At 32.4% G+C, this 21970-nt stretch overlaps 1 protein-coding gene across 5 annotated transcripts in view; it reads right to left on the bottom strand.

Annotated features, from left to right (window-relative positions):
* Positions 1 to 302: 302 nt before the first annotated feature.
* Positions 303 to 21970, bottom strand: part of LOC132744962 (contactin-4-like) — a 40042-nt gene continuing 18374 nt past the window's right edge. For 3 of the 5 annotated variants that reach the window (XM_060733771.1, XM_060733770.1, XM_060733772.1), the window contains exons 11-20: positions 20475 to 20600; positions 15929 to 16111; positions 15290 to 15448; positions 12507 to 12677; positions 11716 to 11940; positions 6642 to 6812; positions 5844 to 6068; positions 1623 to 1746; positions 1263 to 1405; positions 303 to 790 (exon numbers count right to left, since the gene is read on the bottom strand). In XM_060733771.1, coding sequence (XP_060589754.1) covers positions 777 to 790; positions 1263 to 1405; positions 1623 to 1746; positions 5844 to 6068; positions 6642 to 6812; positions 11716 to 11940; positions 12507 to 12677; positions 15290 to 15448; positions 15929 to 16111; positions 20475 to 20600 — 1541 coding nt within the window. In that variant the 3' untranslated portion in view covers positions 303 to 776. The remainder of the gene's footprint in view (positions 791 to 1262; positions 1406 to 1622; positions 1747 to 5843; positions 6069 to 6641; positions 6813 to 11715; positions 11941 to 12506; positions 12678 to 15289; positions 15449 to 15928; positions 16112 to 20474; positions 20601 to 21970) is intronic. The other 2 variants (XM_060733773.1, XM_060733774.1) reach the window with 2 other exon arrangements.

Genomic DNA, 21970 nt, shown 5'->3' with positions numbered 1-21970 from the left:
ATTGTTTTACTCTCTATAAGAGAAAGGAATAAAACTTTTAGCAAAATTGATTGGACAAAGAGGAAAAGCCACATTTATTTTTCAGGTTACATAATTATAAATTTGATATCTGTTATTAAAACATATAATATTTTGTAGCTGTAAACACATTGTTTGTAATTCTCAAGTATATTTTTTAAATGACAAGTATGTCTTTAATAAAGAAAAATACAACAAATAATAGTTTTATAATTGGTTTATAAAACGATGAAATAATTGCGTATTAATTATCCTTAATGTATCAGAAAGTATTTAATATTTTTAGGCTGTACAACACGCATTGTCATGTCTGTCATGTCCTCAAGTCTTTTTTTTTAATGACACGTATCAGTTTTATAGATAAAAGAAGAAAAAACAACAAAATACATATCGTTTCATATAATTGCAGCATTGGACTACTGAAGACACGATTGAAATATATTTGCCGTATAAAATCCCTCGAGAGCAATGGAAGCAGAAGTAAGACTTTAAAGTTTTAGGCTGGTTGGTTGTGTCCATGAAAAATAATAAAATATGTAACGTCACTTCCGTCCCGTAGCACAAACATAGGCAATATTCAATATTTAACACTGAAAATAAATGAATCAAAGTTATTTAAAATAAAAGAAAAAAGAAATAACAACAACAAAGCATAGTGGAAATTAAAAACAAAATTTCTAATGGCTTTAATGTTGGATGCATGTAAGGAAACATCAAAATGGCACGATTCTTTCATTTTCATCCGCGTCATTCCTTTATCATGTCTGTGTGGCTGGAATTAAACAATTTAAGACATAAATCATGTTATTGAGTATGCTTTAATTATAATGGAATGGTGTTCATTGCGCAGAACTTTTGCTTAACTATAATATGGCAAGACGACCTTCTCGACAAATCAATGAAGAATAATCAATCTGGAAAAGGGAAGATCTTTTGAAAGTAGTTAAAAGAACATTGAAAAGGTGAAAATTGCAGACTCATTGATTGAATATGTCAATGGGAGATAATGGACGGTGTATCATCTCTCACGCACCCTAGTCGGCTTTGGCAATATTTAATAAGTTCTAATTAATAATTTTACAGAAATAACTATGGCAATTTGTGTGATAGATCCACTTGTATATCAGCGAAATAGGTTTTTGAAGTTATGGTTTGTTGAAATTGTATTGTCTTTTACTCAGGTAAAATACGTAGTAAACAAGGCTTAGAAACGTTTCATGAATATAACTAAATCATCTCCTTACCGAGGACCCTGTCAATGGCACTATATTCATGTACTTCCGACATGGCACTATATTCATGTACTTCCGACATGGCACTATATTCATGTATTTCCGATGTTTCCATTTCCGGACCTGCGTAATCGTTAATGTCCGTTGACATCTCACTAAAATTAACAAACGAATCAAGTTTGTTTTAGACTTACACAATATTTTATGATAAATACTATTATATTTATAACCATTAACTTTAACTTAGCCTGATTGTTTAATGATTGGATATATTTCAATAATTTATTTTAAATCTAAAGTAAATAATTTTGAAAACAAATAAACGAAAAATAGTTAACAGCAAAAATCCAAACAATAATATAAATACAAAACCATTTCCTTTTCCTCCTGCGGTGTAAAAATGAAACAAGTATTAGTGCCAGAGCTAAACATAAGCATAGTGTACCAAGGGCACCTCCAACTACACCGGCAACATTATGGTCGTGAATTTCGTCAACTGAAATCAATAAGAAAACATTTTTAAATTTGTCACTATTTTCACTATTCTATGACTGATGAAGTAATCGCTATTTTCTTTCTCTCAAAAACATGCTCAAGGTGACCTATTGTGGTCGCCCTGCGTCTGTCCTAAATAACAGTTGTATGAAATTGATGGAACTAGAGAGGAACGATATACTTGGATGATCCTTTAAAAAATGCTCAAATGATTGCTGGAAAAATGAAATGTCAGAGATAAAGAATGAAATAAGATTTAAATTACGTCTCCTCCTAAACTGCTTTATAGATTTTGATGAAACTTTACAGAAATGATCCTAAGCTTTTTTTATTTAGATAGTTATTTTTCAGAGTCAGCTGAACGATCTAGAAATCAGAGCAAGAAATAGAAAATCTGTTTAAACAGAATCTTTTCCTTAACCGCAGATTTTAGTGAAACTTTACAGGAAATTTAATCAAGTGGTATTTTACAAAACTTGCTGGAATTGTTCCGGTTTGTTGAACAAGATGGTAACCAGAGCTTAAAATCAAAGTAAGCTTTTAACGATACTGCTTCCTCAAATATGCTAGAAAACTCTGCAGGAATGGTCTTCGATAGTCCTTTCAATTATTTTAAAATGGTTGCGATCTGTTAAAAGTTACAAGCTACTGGTAATTTAATTCAACACAGCTAAAAAACACTAGAAAAAAGCTCTTCAAAAGTGCACTATTTTGAGGATTTTTTTCTATAACGGTTGTGTAACCCCTCCTCACGACATACAAATGAGTAGTGACATTAACATTGAACTACAATACAAGAGTATTCTTCCCTGTACACACTCAATCATGAAACTAACAAATATCGGAAGATTTTTAGATTAAATAAAAACATGCAGTGCAGATTAAATTTAACTGTGTAAATGGAAACGCAGCACATGCATATAACTACTTCGTGAGAGAAAATAAATAACTGTAAACAAATATTTTATGTGTAATAACTCCCCCTTATATATCCCTATTTCACTGCAAAAGCTGAGGGTAGTAAACCGCTGCATTGCTAAGTTATGTATTCTACATGTTTTAGTGGCAAAGATCAACGTGACCTTTACCTTTGACTTACTGACCTCAAATTTGAAACTGCCACTGCATGACTTGAATACCCCCATTCATGCAGCTTTGCATTGGGGTGTTTTATGATGTGTATATCAGATCATAATTATATGCTTGAAATCTGAAAATGTAAGCAGACAGGCTTATTGCAGTAAAAACCCCTTTGACCTTGACCTTTGACAAAGTCACCTTAAATCAATAGGGGTCATCTACTAGTAATAACCAGACTAAATTCAAATATGAAGACTGTTGACCAAATCATTTTTAAGCAATTGGGCGGACGAGCTTTTTGAACTAAAGGTCCCTGTGATCTTGGCCTTTGACCCAGTGACCTCAAAATCAATAGGGTTCACCTTATAGTCAGGATCAACCTCCATGCCAAATATAAAGACTTTAGGTCAAAGGATTTTTAAGTTTTCTGGCGGACAAGTTATTCTTAGTCAAAGCCCCTATGACCATGACCTTTGATCCAGTGACCTGAAACTCAATAGGGTCATCTAATAATCATGACTAACTTCCATGCCAAATATGAAGACTAAGAACTAAAGGATCCTTAAGTTATTGGGCGAACAAGCTTTTTTGTCAAGGCCTGTGTAACCTTGACCTTTGACCTAGTGACCTCAATAACAATAGAGGTCATATACTAATCATAAACAATCTAAATACCAAATATGAAGACTGTGCACCAAAATATTATTACGTTTTTGGGCTGACAAGAAAACTCCTACGGCCAGACGGCCGGACAGACAAGCTGATTCCAGTATACTCCCTTAAAACTTTGTTGTGCGGGGGAACAATTATGAAAAAAATGATTCCTAGGAAGCATTTAAAACAGCAAAATGACATAAAAATTACAGACTCGGTTTCATTGGGTCTATATATGAGTTTTGTAGGGAAAGGGAAAAGTGTGTCACTTTTTCAGAAAAAGAAACAACTCTGTTTACTTACCTCTGTTTAAAATGAGCAACATTTATCAAGTGAAATTTTATCAATTGCATCATGTCAACAGTGTAAGAATTATTATTCAAGGGGTAAGGCGCATAATGCCTGAGAAATCCATATTCTTTTTTAATTCATTAAACATGTCGATTATGTGATAAATGTTTTAAAAATGGATTTAAAACATGTAAGATTTGAGCCTGCAACATTTTCAATTTTGCCGTGTTGGGCTTTCTTTGGGGATTCTGTATTTATCTATTTTATGATCGATCACATCCGTGTTATTTGTGCCGTGTGGCGGCTGTAAAAAGTCTCCCCGTACATTTAATCAATGATGTTATATTTTCGATCCTTGAAGATTGTTCAGCACGACATTATTGTTGTGCTTGTGGTATTTTGAGTTTCAACTTTTCGGCATTTTCTAGTTGGGTGGTTCCAATATTCCTACTTGAATAATGTTGAAACACCCTTAGGATATGTTGCCTGCTTTTTAAATTTGTCTTTTGACGTCTTATCTGTGATACGCAGGCTTCATAACCTCTGATCCCCTTTCAAAATTCCATTTTATTTAGTTCCGCCCATTGTTTTCTCGTTTAGGGCACGCGCTTTTTATTACTTGGGGACCATACGCCGCTTTTCATGGAATGGCACGGAAGTATCACATTGAAGGTTCCATGATAACCGCCGTATGAACACATCTGCGGATGTTTCTAAATTCAAAATTTTACTATTTCACGTTTAAATGTTGAATTCTGCTTAAGCCGGTGCTAGGGGGCGTGGACGGTAACTTGCACTTTCCAGCACCGTCCATGAACAGGCTCAATCAAACCGAGCCTGCAACATTTTCAATTTTGCCGTGTTGGGCTTTCTTTGGGGATTCTGTATTTATCTATTTTTTGAAAAAAAGCTGAAGAAAGAAGCGCTGAACTTGCAGTATAAACAATATATAAACTGACATTCATAAATCATACTAATCCACTACTATTATACCAATTGCTAAAATAGCAAAAGATAATTCGTGTATAAAGCAAATGAGTATTTTGTTCTGTAACAAGGGCTTTTATACGATGTCCTATTTCGTCGTCAAAATTTCGCTAAGTAACACGCGATAATTATCGCCTCTAAAGGGCGAATAAAGTACTAAATTCCGTATGTCTTAAATTTCGCTCGCCTAAAATTTAGCCAAATTCCCCTCTCCAAAACATATTTATGTATTGTTTTTCCAATTAAATGAGAGATGTTGTCATTTGGAAAGATAATTGTATTGTATAACAATTTTACAGACAATGGACAACTTCTGTCACTTTTACATGTTCCGCTTTTTCTTCTACACTACGTAATTTCTCCCTCTCAATGGGCAGAGCCACAATTCCGTCGAAAGAGTATAAAACACCGATCACAGGCATATCTTTGTGTAAATTATCTTAAATTACCATTGATACATTTTTAAAGCTTGTACATAAATGTTGCAAATAACTTTTGAAATTTGTATCAGAAATACAAATAACTTTCATTTAAAGATAAAAATGAAAAAAAACACCTTTGACAAATAATTTAAACCTGTAGCACTATTCAATATTTTTATATTCTTATAAAATCTCATGTAATTGCATTATCATCCTGGAAGATGTAAACATGGCCTAGCAGGACCCCGTCTAGCTATTCATAAGCTATATCACAAATTAATGATAAAAATGATCATGTTTGACCATATTCTATCAACGCTTTTATCAGATTCTATTATCTAAAATTAATTTCCATGTGGTTTTAGTGTTTCAATAAAATCACTATTTGCATGTATCATAATTCACCATTACAATAATAATAAAGATAGTGAAAAGACTTGAATAGCGTGAGTAGTTTGAGCAATATCTTATGAAATAGTTTTAAAATATTTGAAATCTAAAAGCTGTAAATTCATGTTGTTTCCTGATGGACAATTATTGAAAGAGTTATGACAAAGAATGTTTGTTTAACATACGGCAATTTCTAACTTTACTGTTAGATGAAGACATCATTTTCCCCTCAGTGTATTATTTCAAGCACAAATTGACGGAATGAAAGACCTACTTTGTTTATTGATATTGATGCCGTTAAATGTGAAGTTGAGTTCTACTCGGTCATACTGGTGTTCTATTATGACAGTGTATAAACGGTCTTTAAGAGCATTGTATGCACTGTACGAAGCCTCATCATTAGCATTCACCTCCGGGAATTCAATTGTTGCGCTCTTATTATTCGGTGATATATGGATGTATCTGCCAAGTGACGACTTTGGGGGAAGCATCACTGGTCCTGAATACAAAAATTGTATTAAAACATATTTAAAATGAAAGCAAAAGAATGCAATTTAAACTGCTTTTTTTTCAAAATATCACCATATCAGGCATTTCATGTACCAAAAGGTTTTCAGTACCTGTTGGCTTTCAGAATGTTTTATACATATTTGGAGGGACTTTTTCTTCAAACAATTTATAACTCCGCTCCTAAAATAACAATACAAGTGGGTTCATTTAAATTTACATTCAGGCTTTCTAATCTTGTTTGCTTGCATTTGTTTGATTTTAAGTCACACCAACATTTGAAAGATTTTATGGCAACTTTTAAGCTTTACTAGTGGAGGAAAACCTCAGTTGCCCCTTAGTGCTTATCATATGCATAAGCTGGCACCTTAGTAGAACCACCAACTTTCCATCAGCTGACTGTATAGCGTCCTGACATATAACAATTCAAAGTGTTATATGGGATTCAAACCCACAGCGTTAGAGGACAAACGGTTTGAACGGTTCGAACAACCTGAACCAGCCATCTCATTACGTGGAAAACTATATCATTTTTATATATTGAATAATATATCACTAAACATACTTGTAATAGTGACGCCTGTTTTCTTGTCTGTCTGTTCCTCGTACCACTGCCATTTAAAAGTCATCTGATTCATGAATAATCTATCTGTGGTTGCCTGCACTTCAATAAACACTGACATGCCTGGTTCCACATCGTATGTAGAATTGGGACCATTTAGTACAACAATCTTGTCTATTAATGGAAATAAAATCATCTGTTACTACGGTAACACATCGCATTTAAACACCGAATACAATAATCATAGTTTCCATTTAATCATTTTATTTGTAACGACTGTAACACTGTATATTATTTACACCAAATATATGAACTTCGATAATCTTATCTTTAAACAAATCTTCGGCTCCTATGGTTATATAGTATATTTACTTCTATATCTAACAACAATGATGGTCAACTCAATTCAATACAATTATCATATAAAAAGAGCAACTCATTTAAATTCATTAGAGATCAGTTTAAAAATATTTTAGTCACAAACAAAATGTACAATAACTTAACAGAGCAAAAATGTTTCAAAGTCTTTTAAATTTTAGTGTACTGGTGACAAAAGATAATGCCCATGCGCGAGAGCTGGTCAATAAAAGCCAGCACTTTCGAGTCAGTGCATATTTTGAAATGTTCTCAAAAATGATGAATGGTTTTGTCTAAATTGTACCATGGAGGAGACCAATGAAGATATATTTAACTAAACGTCTTGAAAACTGCGTCCAGTTCAAGTGTTAATGTGTTAAGTGTTAATGGACCTTTCCAGTGTTTACAGTTTATGTATATTGGCTAACTTTTTCTTCAACTGCTACACTGAGATTATAAATAAATAGTCACTGGTTGACCTGGTTTGCACAAAAGAACACATGGTTATGTTTGTGATACTGTTTGTGAGCAGTTGACCTAACAATGAATGGAAAAGGTGTGGCTAAATGTTCCGCTACGAAAAAAACGGATAGTCCATAGAGCATTCACAAATGACAAGAATCAGAATACAGGATATTCAAAGGAAACAAATAAGTACAAGTATGCTTTGATATTGTGATTTAGTTTTTAATTACAATCCTGCTGGAATGTTAAGTAATTAGCCCTTGCCACCACTAAATACATGATGCCAGCCTGTATTTCAGTACAGTTTGACTAGGTCCTATACAGTTTGCAGCTCAAATTATAATAATTGTACCTTGATATTGAAAAATCTTTGACTTTCAATGGACTATTCAATTTGCTTGTACACCTTTACATTTTTCTGTTATTTATTAAAAAATAAATCTAAGTATGATTGGGTGAAACATTAGGTGAAAATGCTTTGGAAAACAATCAAAACTATATGAAGTTTTGTAGGGAATGGGAAATGTGTGTCACTTTTTCAGAAAAAAGAAACATCTCTGTTTACGTCACCTCTTATAATGATGACAAAAATTAACAACATTTATCAAGTGAAGTTTTATCATTTGCATCATGTCAATTGTGTATAAAGTATTATTTAAGAAGTTGGCACATAATGCCTGGGAAATTCATATTCTCTTTTTTTTATTCATTACATGTCGATCATGTGATAAATGTTTTAATAATGGATTTCAAAACATGTAAGATTTGAAAAAGCTGAAGAAAGAAGCGCTGAACTTGCAATATAAACAATTTGTAAACTGACATCCATACAAAATACTAATCCTTTTTAATTATACCAATTGCCAAAAGAGCAAAATATGATACGTTTGTTTTTTGTTGTTTTTTGTTTGTTTGTTTGGGTTTTACGTCACACCGACACAGTATAAGTCATTTGGCGACGTTTTAGCTTTACTGGTGGAGGAAGACCTCCGGTGCCCCCTTCCGTGCATTATTTCAGGCATTATTATTTGAACAAACTTTGAAGACACTAACTGGAAGATGTTCATGCTTAATATCTTAAATCTAGCTGTTTTTTCAAAGAAGTTTTTTTAAAGTTTTTGCCATACACATAAATAAAATCAATGACCCCCGGGGCGAGGCCAATTTTTACCCAAGGGCTTTTATATGAACAAACTTTGTAAACACTCACTAGAAGATGTTTCATGCTTAGTGACAAAACTCTAGCTATTTGTTTTTTTTTTCAAAGAAGATTTTTTTAAAAAGTTTTTGCTTTACACATATAAGGAAAATCAATGACCCCCGGGGCAGGGCAAATTTTGACCCCAGGGCTCTTATTTGAACAAATTTGGTAGACACCCATTAGAACATGTTTCATGTTAAATATCTTAGCTCTAGCTCTTTGGGTTCTTTAAAAGAAGATTTTATAAGTTTTTACTATATGCATATAGGGAAAATCAATGACCCCCTTGGGCGGAGCCAATTTTGACCCCAGGGCTTTTATTTGAACAAACTTGATAGACACTCACTAGAAGATGTTTCATGCCAAATATCTAAGCTCTACCTTTTTGGGTTTTTAAAAAGAAGATATTTTAAGTTTTTTCTATCGGTTGCCATGGCAACCAGAGTTCTGCATGGAATTAAATTCTTTGAACAAATTTTAATGGTGACCACCAAACATTCCTGTGAAGTTTGGATGAAATTGGCTCAGCGGTTAATGAGGAGATGTCATTTAAAGTAAAAGTTTACGGACGCCGGACGAAAAGCGATCACAAAAGCTCACCCTGTCACTTTGTGACAGGTGAGCTAAAAACCTTTGACCCCCCCCCCCAGGGCGGGGCCAAGTTTGATACTAGGGACAAAATTTGATCAACTTTGGTATTGGACCTTCAGATAATACAATATACCAAATATCAAAGCTCTAGGCCATTTACTTTCAGACCAGAAGATTTTTCAAGTTTTCACTATATGTATATAATGAAAATCAATGACCCCCCGGGGCAGGGCCAATTTTGACCCGAGGGCCATTATTTGAACAATCTTGGTAGAGGTCAACTTTACATTGTTTCATGCCAAATATCTAACCTGTAGCCTTTACAAATTCAGAGAAGTAGATTTTTTTAGGTTTTACAATATACATATAAGGAAAAACCTATGACCCCCCAGGGCGGGGCCGATTTTAATTCTAGGAACAAAATTTGAACAACTTTGGTTTTGGACCTATAGATGATACAATAGACCAAATATCAAAGCTCTAGGCCATTTACTTTCAAACCAGAAGATTTTTCAAGTTTTCACTATATGTATATAATGAAAATCAATGACCCCCGAGGGCGGGGCCAATTTTGACCCGAGGGCCATTATTTGAACAATCTTGGTAGAGGTCTACCACACAATGTTTCATGCCAAATATCTTACCTGTAGCCTTTGTCAATTCAGAGAAGAATATTTTTTTATTTTTTACTATATACATATTAGAAAAACCTATGACCCCCCGGGGTGGGGCCAATTTTTACACTAGGGACAAAATTTGTACAAATTTGGTATTGGACCTTCAGATGATACCATAGACCAAATATCAAAGCTCTAGGGCATTTACTTTCAGACCAGAAGATTTTTCAAGTTTTCACTATATGTATGTAATGAAAATCAATGACCCCCGGGGCGGGGCCAATTTTGACCCTAGGGCCATTATTTGAACAATCTTGATAGAGGTCTACTACACAATGTTTCATGCCAAATATCTAATCTGTAGCCTTTGCCAAATCAGAGAAGAATATTTTTTAGATTTTACTATATACATATAAGGAAAAACCTATGACCCCCCCGGGGGCGGGGCCAATTTTGACACTAGGGACAAAATTTGAACAACTTTGGTAGAGGACCCATAGATGATACCATATACCAAAAATCAAAGCTCTGGCCCATGGACTTTCAGACAAGAAGATTTTTTAATTTTGTGTTTTTTGAAATCCTTTTCTGGTCCTATGACCTACATATGGAACAGACCGGAACCATTTGAACAACTTTGAAAGGGGACCACCCAAGGATCATTTCTGTAAAGTTTGGTTGATGTGCATGCATTGGTTTCAGAGGAGATGTTGTTAATGTTCAAAAGTTGACGACGCACGACGCACGACGACGGACGACGGACACAGGGCCATCACAATAGCTCAGCCTGAGCATTGCTCAGGTGAGCTAAAAAGGTAATTGACAAATAATTTAAACCTATAGAACGGTTCAATATTTTTATATAATTATAAAATCTCATATTATTACATTATCATCCTGTTAGATATTAACATGGCCTAGCAGGACCCCGTCTGCATATTTATTAGCTATATCACAAATTAATGGAAAAAAAATGCACATGGTTGACCATATTGCAACAAAGCTTTTATCAGCCACTATATTCTTAAACTTATTTCCATGTGGTTTTAGTATTTCAAGAAAACGACCATTTGTATGTACACATTCATTATCATATACATGATAACGTGACAGACTAAAATGATTTAATTTCAATCTGTCACAGATTTATATTATTGCTTATATTTTTAATATAAAAGAGATTAAAAAACAAGTGCCTAAATAGTTTTGCGTTCCTTCTATAATTGTTCTTTGTATGGCTTAAAAGATAAATATAAGAGCCCAAAACTCGTTTACAAATAAAATGTCTTTATATGTATGTTATTATTACTGTGTGCATAAATAAATGTATCATAATTCACCTTTACAACAATAATAAAGAAAGTGAAAATACTTGAAAGGAGTAAATTTTTAGCTAAACCTAATGCAATAGTTTCAAATAATTTAAAAACTAAAACTGTAAATCTATGTTGTTTTCGTAATATAATGGTCAATTCTTGAAAGAGTTATGACAAAGAATGTTTGTTTGACATAGGGCAACTTTATTATTATTCTCGTAGAGAAATACCTTTTGTGTCCCACAGTATATTACTTCAAGCACAAACAAGAATACAGTCTTTGGACCGATTTAAACCCATAGCGGGTAAGTGGCAAGTTGTTTGAGTTAACAACCATAGCCATTCAGACAAAGACACCCCAACGTAATGAAAATAAATAGGATTAGTAACTGAGCTAAAAAGGAATGATTTAAACAACAAACTAACTTACACATTCTTATAATTTACTTACTACATTTAATAATAATACAAGGGCAATTAAGTTTTCAAACAACGAAAAATTTATGAAACTGACGGAATGAAAGACCTACTTGGATTATTGATATTGATGCTGTAAATTGTAAAGTTGAGTTCTACTCGGTCATACTGGTGTTCTATTATGACAGTGTATAAACGGTCTTTGAGAGAACAGTACAAATTGTACGAGGCCTCGTCATTAGCATTCACCTCCGGGAACACAATTGTTGCGTTCTTACCATTCTGTGATATACGGATGTATCTGCCGAGTGGCGACTTTGGTGGAAGCATTTCTGGTCCTGCACGCGAAAATTGTAGTAAACATATTAACATTGAAAGCAAAAAGGCAATTTAAACTGCATGTTTCAAAATATCCCCATTTCAGGCATTTCTTTAACTAAATAGTAATCAATACCTGTCGGCTTTCAGAATTGTTTCTACATAATTGGAGGGTATTTTTCTTCAAATATTTTATAACTCGTACCCTACAATAACAATACAAGTGGACATATTTAATTTCAATTCAATTCTTGTTTGCTTGCATTTGTTTGATTTTAAGTCACACCAACATTGGAAAGCTGTTATGGCAACGTTTGAGTAGTTTCACTAGTGGAGGAAAACCTCAGTTGCCCCTTAGTGCATTATTACATGCAAGACCTGGCTGCTTAGTAGAACCATCAACTTTCCATAAGCTGACTGTATAGCATAATCCTGACACGAAACAATTCAAAGTGTCATGAAGGATTCAAACCAACAGCGTTATTGGACAAACGGTTTGAACGGTTTGAACGACCTGAATCGGCCAACTCAATACGTGGAAAACTATTTCATGATTATATATTGTATAATACATAAGTAAACATACTTGTAACAGTGACGCCTGTTTTCTTATCCGTGCGTTCCTCATACCATTGCCATTTAAACTTCATCTGATTCATGAAAAGACTATCTGTGGTTGCCTGTACTTCGATAAACACTGACATACCTGGTTCAACATCGTATGTAGCATTGGGACCCTTTAGTACAACAATCTTGTCTATAAATAAAAACATTATCATCTGATACTACAGTTAACACCTACTACACTTATCATAATTTCCATTAAAACATTTAATTAGTAACGACTGTATATCATTTACAACAAATTAATAAACTACGTCAATCGCATCTTTAAAAAAATATCATGAGCTCCTATGGTTATATGGTATATTTACTTGTTTATCTTACAAGAATGATGTTCAACCCTAAAACAATCATTTTATAAAAAGAGCAATAATCTAAATTCATCAGAGATCCGTTTAAAAATATTTCGGTCACAAACAAAATGGACAATAACTTAACAGAGCAAACATGTTTCAAAGTATTTTACTCCTAAGCCTGCTGGTGGCAACAGATAATACCCATGCGACAAGAGCTGGCCAATATAAGCCAGCACTTCCGAGTCATATGATCATAGTCTGCACCGTTTCCTATTAAGTCTGTGCATATTTTGAAATGTTCTCCAAAAGTCTATTCAGGAAATATCTAGCACTGTATGGGTTAAATGTCTTGAAAATTGCTTTCTGTTTAAATGGTTTGTAATAGGGCATTCACAAATGACAGGAATCAGAATACAGGACAAAAAAAGTACAAGTATGCTTTGATAGAGTGGTTTAGTTTAAATTACCGACATCCTGGAATGTTAATTAGCCTTTATCACAAGTATCTACGTTTTGCCAGCCTGCACATTTATGCAGTCTGACCAGGCCCTAAACTGTTTGTAGTTCAAATTTTTATAAAAACTTGTATTTTGATTTTGAAATCTCTTAAGGTTTGAATGGACTGTTCCATATCAAAAGGAGGGCAAATATGTTTTTTGCACCAATGCAGCATTGAGGCTTCCTATTTGACCCAGTGACCTACATTTGAATCATTACTTTTACTTCTACTGTTTGATCTAGTGATCTACATTTGAATCATCACCATCACTTTAAACTTACATTTTGAATCATCACCATCATTTTTACCTTTACAGTTATCTTGCCAAGTTAAACAGTCAGTCTGCACTATGATCGCATAACACCACATTGTCCGATATCATCTTCAAACTTGAGAACTATTTTGTTTCAATTTAAACTGATCACTAAATTTAAGATATCCAGTCTTCAAAAAGAGGTGTATATTTAGATATCAATTTTCATTATTTGCACTTTCTGCTATAAAGATAGCTATGACGGCATAGAATTAACCAAACAGTCGAATTGTACAAAAATAATAATCTACAACAGAAATTATGCGTAATTGTTTAAAACAATTTTCATCAAAACAATTACCTATGTCATACAATAAAAAACAATGAATGTTTGTTTGTACAAAATAAGGTCAAATTTACACAAACTAGAAATTAAACTAAAGTATTTCTTTGTTTTCAGCGGTTTTTGGCTAATTCTCTCTATCAATTGAAAAGAAAATTATGAAACTATTTCCTAGAATGCAAATATAAAACAATTCTCACTTCAAAGCAAGACATGCAAATATTTTTATCCCTGATATGCTCTTCTTTATTACATTTGTGGATGTATCAAATGGAAACCATAATTCTATATATCACTGTGATTTAAATATTGTGTAATTACTTAGATCTCACTCTGTTTCAAACAATGTCGGATTACCTTTATCTTACTTAGTTTCAAGCATTATGTTATGACATATCACACAAAGTTTCAAACATTATGTTCTGACTTATTTCTCACTCAGTTTCAAACATTATGTTTTGACTTATACAACACCACGCAGTTTCAAACCTTGTGTGATTACTTATATCTTATTCTGTTTCAAATATTGTGGGATTACATATATCTCACTCAGTTTCAAACATAATGTTACAACTTATAATTTACACAGTTTCAAACATTATTTTATGACTTATATCTCACTCAGTTTCAGACATCATGTTATGACTTATATCTCACTTAGTTCAAATATTATGCTATGACTTATTTTTCACTCTGTTTCAAACATTATGTTTTGACTTATACATCAATCAGTTTCAAACCTTGTGTGCTTACTTATATCTCATTCTGTTTCAAACATTGTGGGATTGCCATAATGTTATAACTTATAATTTACTCAGTTTCAAATATAATGTTATAACTTATAATTTATTCAGTTCCAAACATTATGCTATGGCTTACAACTCACTCAGTTTCAAACATTATTTTTTGACTTATACATCAATCAGTTTCAAACCTTGTAAGCTTACTTATATCTCATTCTGTTTCAAACATTGTGGGATTGCCATAATGTTATAACTTATAATTTACTCAGTTTCAAATATAATGTTATAACTTATAATTTATTCAGTTCCAAACATTATGCTATGGCTTACAACTCACTCAGTTTCAAACATTATTTTATGACTTATATCTCACTCAGTTTCAAACATTGTGTGATTATTTATATCTCACTTTGTTTCAAGCATTGTGTTATGCGAATACCTCACTGATATTATTTAATATCTCATTGAAACAAGGTATTATATACGGATGCCAACATATTCAACTGTTTTGCCAATTCATATATATACGGACAGCATGACGGACAGATAAGGACAAATCTATTCCCCCACCCGAAAGACATGGGAACATAAAATATACATAAAATAGTTACCAATAACAGTTAGACATGCATCACCAATTGTTGATCCATAATTATTTCGTACCAGACACTGCACACACAGAGTATCATCCAATGTTACATTTGTTAACACAAGTCTTTTTCTATCTGAAGGCATTTGCCATCTGTGCCGTTGGATATCTGCACCACCAGCTGTAACAGAAAGAAACACATTTACCCTTTTCCCTGCCGAACTTCTTAAATGAAAATGTCCAACTTCAATAATGAATCAATTTATTTGATTGTCCATTATACATTTTTGAAATATTAAAATTTAAGTTTAAGAAAAGATCTTGAGTACCTCACCATCATTTCAGTGTATGGACCCAAGCAGAACTATCAACAATTAAAGTTATCTGGACTGCTGCCATAGATGGAGGAATCCAAAGTCTCAAGTTGGAATTCAATTCAAACCAACAATGATTGACTGGGAGACAAATATATAACATTTTTCCTTTGATTCATTACATTAACTTTCCACATTTCCTTGAATTGGAACAGTCTATTGTTGATTCAGATTTTCATAATTTCAAAATAATAAAATCAGATGACATTAAAAAAAGTCTGGTGCTAAACTGGTGACGTCATCTCTAATGTTCTGTGTAAAATAAATAATAGTAAAAAAACTCTTACGGCAAGCACGTTCATCAGACCCATCAGAGCAGTCATTATACCCGTTGCAAACTTGTTCTTTTGTTAAGCAAGCCCTCTTATCCTTACAAAGGAATCCTGGGTACTCGCAGTCAATGCCCTTGCACTCAAGACCGGTTCTTTCACATTTGCCGTTACACCAGACTTGACCCTTGGCACATGATCCTGAAAACATCGTATTCTAGAATAAAGTATTATAGTAATTTATCACACATTATTTTCACACTGACGTTCATATTGAGCGAAAGTTTATCAGGCCGAGGAAGATATCAGGTGCCCCGGAAATGTTTTTTTCAGGCACAAACATGCAGAAAAAGTAGAAAAATCTACCTTCCATAAGCCACTAAATAGCTTTCCTCACTTAGAAAAAAACATAACATAACCCTTACAATGGTGAATATGTGTAATAGATTTGTCCTGTTTTAAATTGGTACAATTTATTATAGTAAGTTAAAAGGATTTCAATATGAAAAAACATGGAAAGTAAAGCTAGTGCCTGATCCAGTCTGCAATGATGTGCAGGCATGCTTGGTTCTATACTGGAGGCAAAGGCAAGTTAGTTTTGGTTTCCGCAAGTTAAGGAGTAACTGATGAAACTAATAAAACACCTCTGAAACTACCAATCCTGTCACAATTTTGATCTGCTGCAAAGCTGACAACTCCATCAACTTAAATAATACTTACTGTAAACACAAGAGTGACACTAGGACAAAAGTCAGAACCACTTTAGCATGAAAATTTGTAAAAATTAAGTGTTGAAATGCCTTTCACCCAAACCAGGCTTTACAGCCTCAATCAAACCGAGTCTGCAATTCTCTTGTAATTTGTTGTGATTAATGCTTCCGAGGGATGACTTTGTTTCCAGATTTTTTTTAAATTGTGCAAAAATTGATTTTAGATGGAACTCTAAGTATAATTCTTTTGCATTCTTTTCAATTTTAAGTGAATCACTAGATCTATGCAAGCATTTCAATTTTTTTGTTTTAAGACCTCAGTGAAGCTCAATTAAAAACATGGTCACAAACAATGTTATTTTAAAATATACTTATACCTACGATAAAAATAATAGACAAAAATATATACAATGAACATAAAAACCTGCAAAATGAAATAGTAATAATATGTGAATGCAAACGTTCAAAATTTCACTTAATGGGAGAACACAACAGGTGACGCATCAGACATCACACTATTCCTATTCTTGTTTATTTACTGTTTTCTGACAAAATGGTCAGTTATGAAAAAATAAGAATAACAGATAATTTTCCAATACCAAATCTGATCCAGATCTTTTTCAGAAAAGCACCATCAGAATTTACGTGAGCAATTTTTTTCTCCATTAAACTGTTGGTAATGCCAAAAGCTTAAATTTCAGTGCTGCTAATAAATCATATTTTAAAAGACCTCATAAATGATCCCTTTTAGTGTTATGTTTTACAAAATAGGGGTGGGGAGGCGGTTTGTGTACAGAGCACAATTTCAAAGGGACATCATTGGGTTTTTTAAAATGACAGGACTGAAAATGTTTTGAACAATTATTTGTGTACAAAGTTTCATATCTTTTGTTCACCACGTTTTTCTGTACTAACATATTTATTGTACAAAATGAAGTAAAAATGACAAATGTTAAAATAAATGTTTTAATAAAAATGTTCAAAATAAATGTTATAACTCATATAGGGCTAAGAATCGCATTTGATATTGATTATCAATTTATGTCTAAGCATATTTTTTTCATATTATTATTTCCATTTCTTTGAATTTTAAGCGTAACAGATAACTGTTTCATTACATGCATGATTATAAATTGTAATTGGTTTGGTACAGTTCATTCTAATTTGTTAATCACTGACGAAAAGGTGTAAGTGTGTATGAGGGGAGGGTGGGGGAGGGAAGGAAGTGGGGCTTATAAGGATTTTTTTTTTACTGCACTTTGTCTTTAGGGGATGCCAGTAAAATTCGCCAATTAAAGATTTTATTTGTCAGAAATAATATTTTGTCGCATTTGCCACAACTGGGGAAAGACAATCCTTGGAGAAATTCGATTTTTTACGGACAGGCCTATAGCAGTATTGTAGAACTATTGTCACACCTTTTGCAATTTTTATGCGACAATTTTCGTAAATGTGCGATATTTTCGCAAATCGTATACCTTTTCCTGTCACTGGCCAGGATTTGGCTTTAAAAAGCAGGGATTTGGACCAAAAGTAGGCAATTCGTAGTTGTGTGTTAGCGAGCAAACATACAACACCTACTTAAATTATGTTTGATTAACTTAAGTTAAAGCAATAGTGTTTGATTTTGTGCTAAAGATTTAGATTATTGTTGAGAAACTTAAGACTGTAAGAAATCTCAACTCTGATTTAAATTTCGTAAACGGATAAAGAGTAAAAAGGGAATAAAAGACAAAATTAAATAACAATTGGAATTTGATTGAAATTATTACCGAACTACATTAGAATCTACATATCTGATTTAAATAAAACAAATAAAAAGGAAATATATTACAAGACATGGAGATTAAAAGGATCAATAATTAGGATTTAAGACACAGAAAATTTCGATAAATAGAGTCAGTGATTAATATTGATGCATTTTATCCATAAATATTTTATTAATCCAGCCAGATAATTATTTAACTTAAAATTTTACTTAGCTGTGAATCTTTTTAAATGTGTTACATCCATGCTTATAATTATTCAAACTGACATTTCTAATGAATGATATGGTTTAAAAAATATAATGATAACTAACTATACAAAATCAATTAAGCGACCAAAGCCCCAAAATATCTAAATATTCACAATCATTAGCCTTCTGAAATTTTATTCAATCACTTTTACTGATATAGATACACGCTTTATAAGAAAATGTCATTTCGATTCAAATATATTAACTTTTAACATATATATAATATATATAAGTAGTTGTGCTATTGGAGATTTACATGCTGTTATTGGCACTCTTTCATAAATACAACAGCGGGGCTCATGTATAACCTTCTTTCACTAAAAACAACATATTTCATTATTAGTGTGAAACATTTCAAACACTACTATCACTAATGCAAGATTTTAGCTAATTAGCTGTAACATTCTTAACAGCAACATAATTCTATATTTGCTAAAACCAATTAATATCTATCGTTTAAAATACTAGCAATATGAATAAGCTTCTAAAATGGGCAACTTGATTTATTAAAACATACATGATAAAGATCCAGTACAGATTTTCTATTTTTAACTATGACTTTTTTTGGTTGGGCTTTACCAACACAATATAGGTCATATGGCGACTTTCCAGCTTAACTGATAAAGGAAAAACTCAGTGTAAATTCTATATTAATATTTTTGTTATTTTCTATTTCTTTTCTATATTAATATTTGTGTTACTTTCTATTATATATTCTATATTGAGACTTTTGATGCTTTTTATATCCATTCTATAGTAAAGTCAGATTTTGTTACTTTCTTTTGTATATCTATTCTATACATGTATTTAGACTTTTGGTAACTCTATGTTTATTCTAAAGTAAGACTGATGTATGTAACATGAATCATTATGCCTTCCTGTTAAGAAGGTTTTATTCTAAAGGGTCATGATTACTGGTCAAATTTAGTAATTAACCTAGCTTACAGAGATGTTAAAACAGATTGAAAACTCAATAATTAAATCAGCATGTCCTAAATTAATTATTTCTTTTATAAAATCTGAGAAAAAAATCTTTCAAAAGTTTCAAAAGTTGAAAATATTTATGCTGTCAAGCAATATTTGTCACAGGAATTTTTTAATACTTTTAGCCAGAAAAATCCATAGAATTAGTTTCACACATGTCATTTTAATTATAGCAAAACTATCCTCTACCCCGTTGTAAATGTCGTAGATATATGACCAAAAATACTTGTCGTTATCTCCATTAAAAGTGTATATTTTCACTTTACTTATACACATAACATTTTTTTCATTTTTTCTTTTTCTACTTTTCTTTAGACATACAACTTAGATTAAGCTAACATTTAGCTAACAATCAACATAAGTAAAATGATTGTTTCTACTCAAAATGTATGAAATATGTATAAAATTTTACCATAACCCACTCATTTTAAACATGTGACCATTTTCCAATTTAGACAGTCTAATTTAGAAATCCCTAAAATAACCAAAATAATGCATGTTTTCGAAGTTTTCCAATTTCTTTTCAAAAGTATATTGATAGTAGATAAACTTTTACCTGTAGTTTTGATTGTATTACACTTTGGCAATATCAGGTACCATATTTGTTATAAGGTTTAGCATTGTTATTAGCAAATAAATATCTATATTAAATTAAATAATTAAAATCAAAACATTTTTTTCTTCCAAAAATATAGAGGTACATTAATAATGTTAACAGAAAAAAAGAAATAAAGGAAGAAAGGTAACCCATTTGGGTTTGAACCCACGGACATAAGTTTCAATGCAGGTAAGCTTTTTTGAATATTCTTCAAAGCGGAGGTAATGCATTAGGATGGTCACACAATAAGCTTACCTGGACAGTTAAGTTCGTCACTTCCATCAGAACAATCAGGAACATTGTCACAAACCACATTCTCCTTTACACATTGGGATGAACCAGCTTTTAGTTCAAAACATTCAAAATGTCGATCAGGGCAGCCTAAAATTTCAACAAGATACAGCATTCAAAACGACAGTCTGAGAAGCCTGAATTTTCAATCCAATCCAGAACTCAAAATTTTTATCGGGGAAGCATAAAATTACAAGATATGGCATTCAAGATCTTGATTGGAACGGCATAGCATGTAAAAGGATCTTTGCCATGCTTGTTAAGGGCAAGAGCAGTGTGTTAATTCAGCTAAGCATTATGCTTTTTAGTCCCCTACCCTACCGATTTTACCGGAGTAAACTTTAAATTTACCCTCCCTCCGTTCGTATGTCCATCAGTCAGTCCATCCGTCCATAAATTTAGATGCCGCGATCACTTAAAAAGTACTAAAATACTTTAATGAAACTAAAAATATGGGTAGATGACAAACTACAGATTAAGCACGTCTTTTTTTTTTCTTCATATGTTGAAAAACATTGTTGCTATGGCAAAAAATAGACTTAAAATATGGCAAACATAACACAAAAACTAGATCCCGTGATAACGCAAAAAGTACTGACAAAATTTTCATCAAACTCAAAATATTGATAGATGGCAGTCTGGAGATTCTGCACATCTTTCTTTTTTCTTCCTTTGTTGGAATATTTGATTGCTTTGGCAAAACAAATAGACTTGAAATATTTCAAATATCATAATATTTGTGATGACTCAAAAAGTACTGAAAACAATGAAACGAAATATGGAAAGACTGCAGAATGGAGATTATGCTTTTTATGTTATTTCTTTATTTCATAACGTTTCTACTTAAAACAGTATATATATGTTTCTTATCATCACTCACATCATATATGGCATGGTTCATAATTCAAGCACCTATATTATCAGAATTATCATCCCTGAACCTTGAATTTTCATGAAAAATGTTGTTTGCTTTCTAAAACTGCTTTATTTTTAAGGTTTCTTCTTCACACTTCAAGTATATGTTCCTTCTATTACTAAAATCATGTGTGCGAAGAATAAATACACTATTTTCAGACTATTTCCAGAAAATGTCCCCCTAAGACTTAGTTCTTTTCTAGATTTTATTTTCAGTTTTTACAGGATTTACTTCAAAATTCAACCCCCAGATCATAATAATATTATAAGGTTTATAAATCTACCGTCCATATTTCCAGAATTATCTGGCCCCGTAAAATTTGAATTGCTCTTTTTTATTCTATAACTCTAATTTCTTCATGGATTTTCTTTATGTTCATCATTAACACTGACATCATATGTGATTAGGTTAAAATTCGAGCACCTGGGTACCATGATTAAATTCATTTTGAACTTATTATTTATTTGTAAATTGTTACATATTGTTACATACTTTTGTATTTTCTTCCTTGTTGATAGGGCGACAATTACGAAAAAACTAAGCT

The sequence above is a fragment of the Ruditapes philippinarum genome, unplaced genomic scaffold (assembly GCF_026571515.1).
Source record: "Ruditapes philippinarum isolate M1 unplaced genomic scaffold, ASM2657151v2 ctg614_1_1_1_1, whole genome shotgun sequence".
In the NCBI taxonomy this organism is placed as follows: domain Eukaryota; kingdom Metazoa; phylum Mollusca; class Bivalvia; order Venerida; family Veneridae; genus Ruditapes; species Ruditapes philippinarum.
Note: the sequence above shows the minus strand (reverse complement) of the source record. Positions and strands in the feature narration are given on the sequence as shown.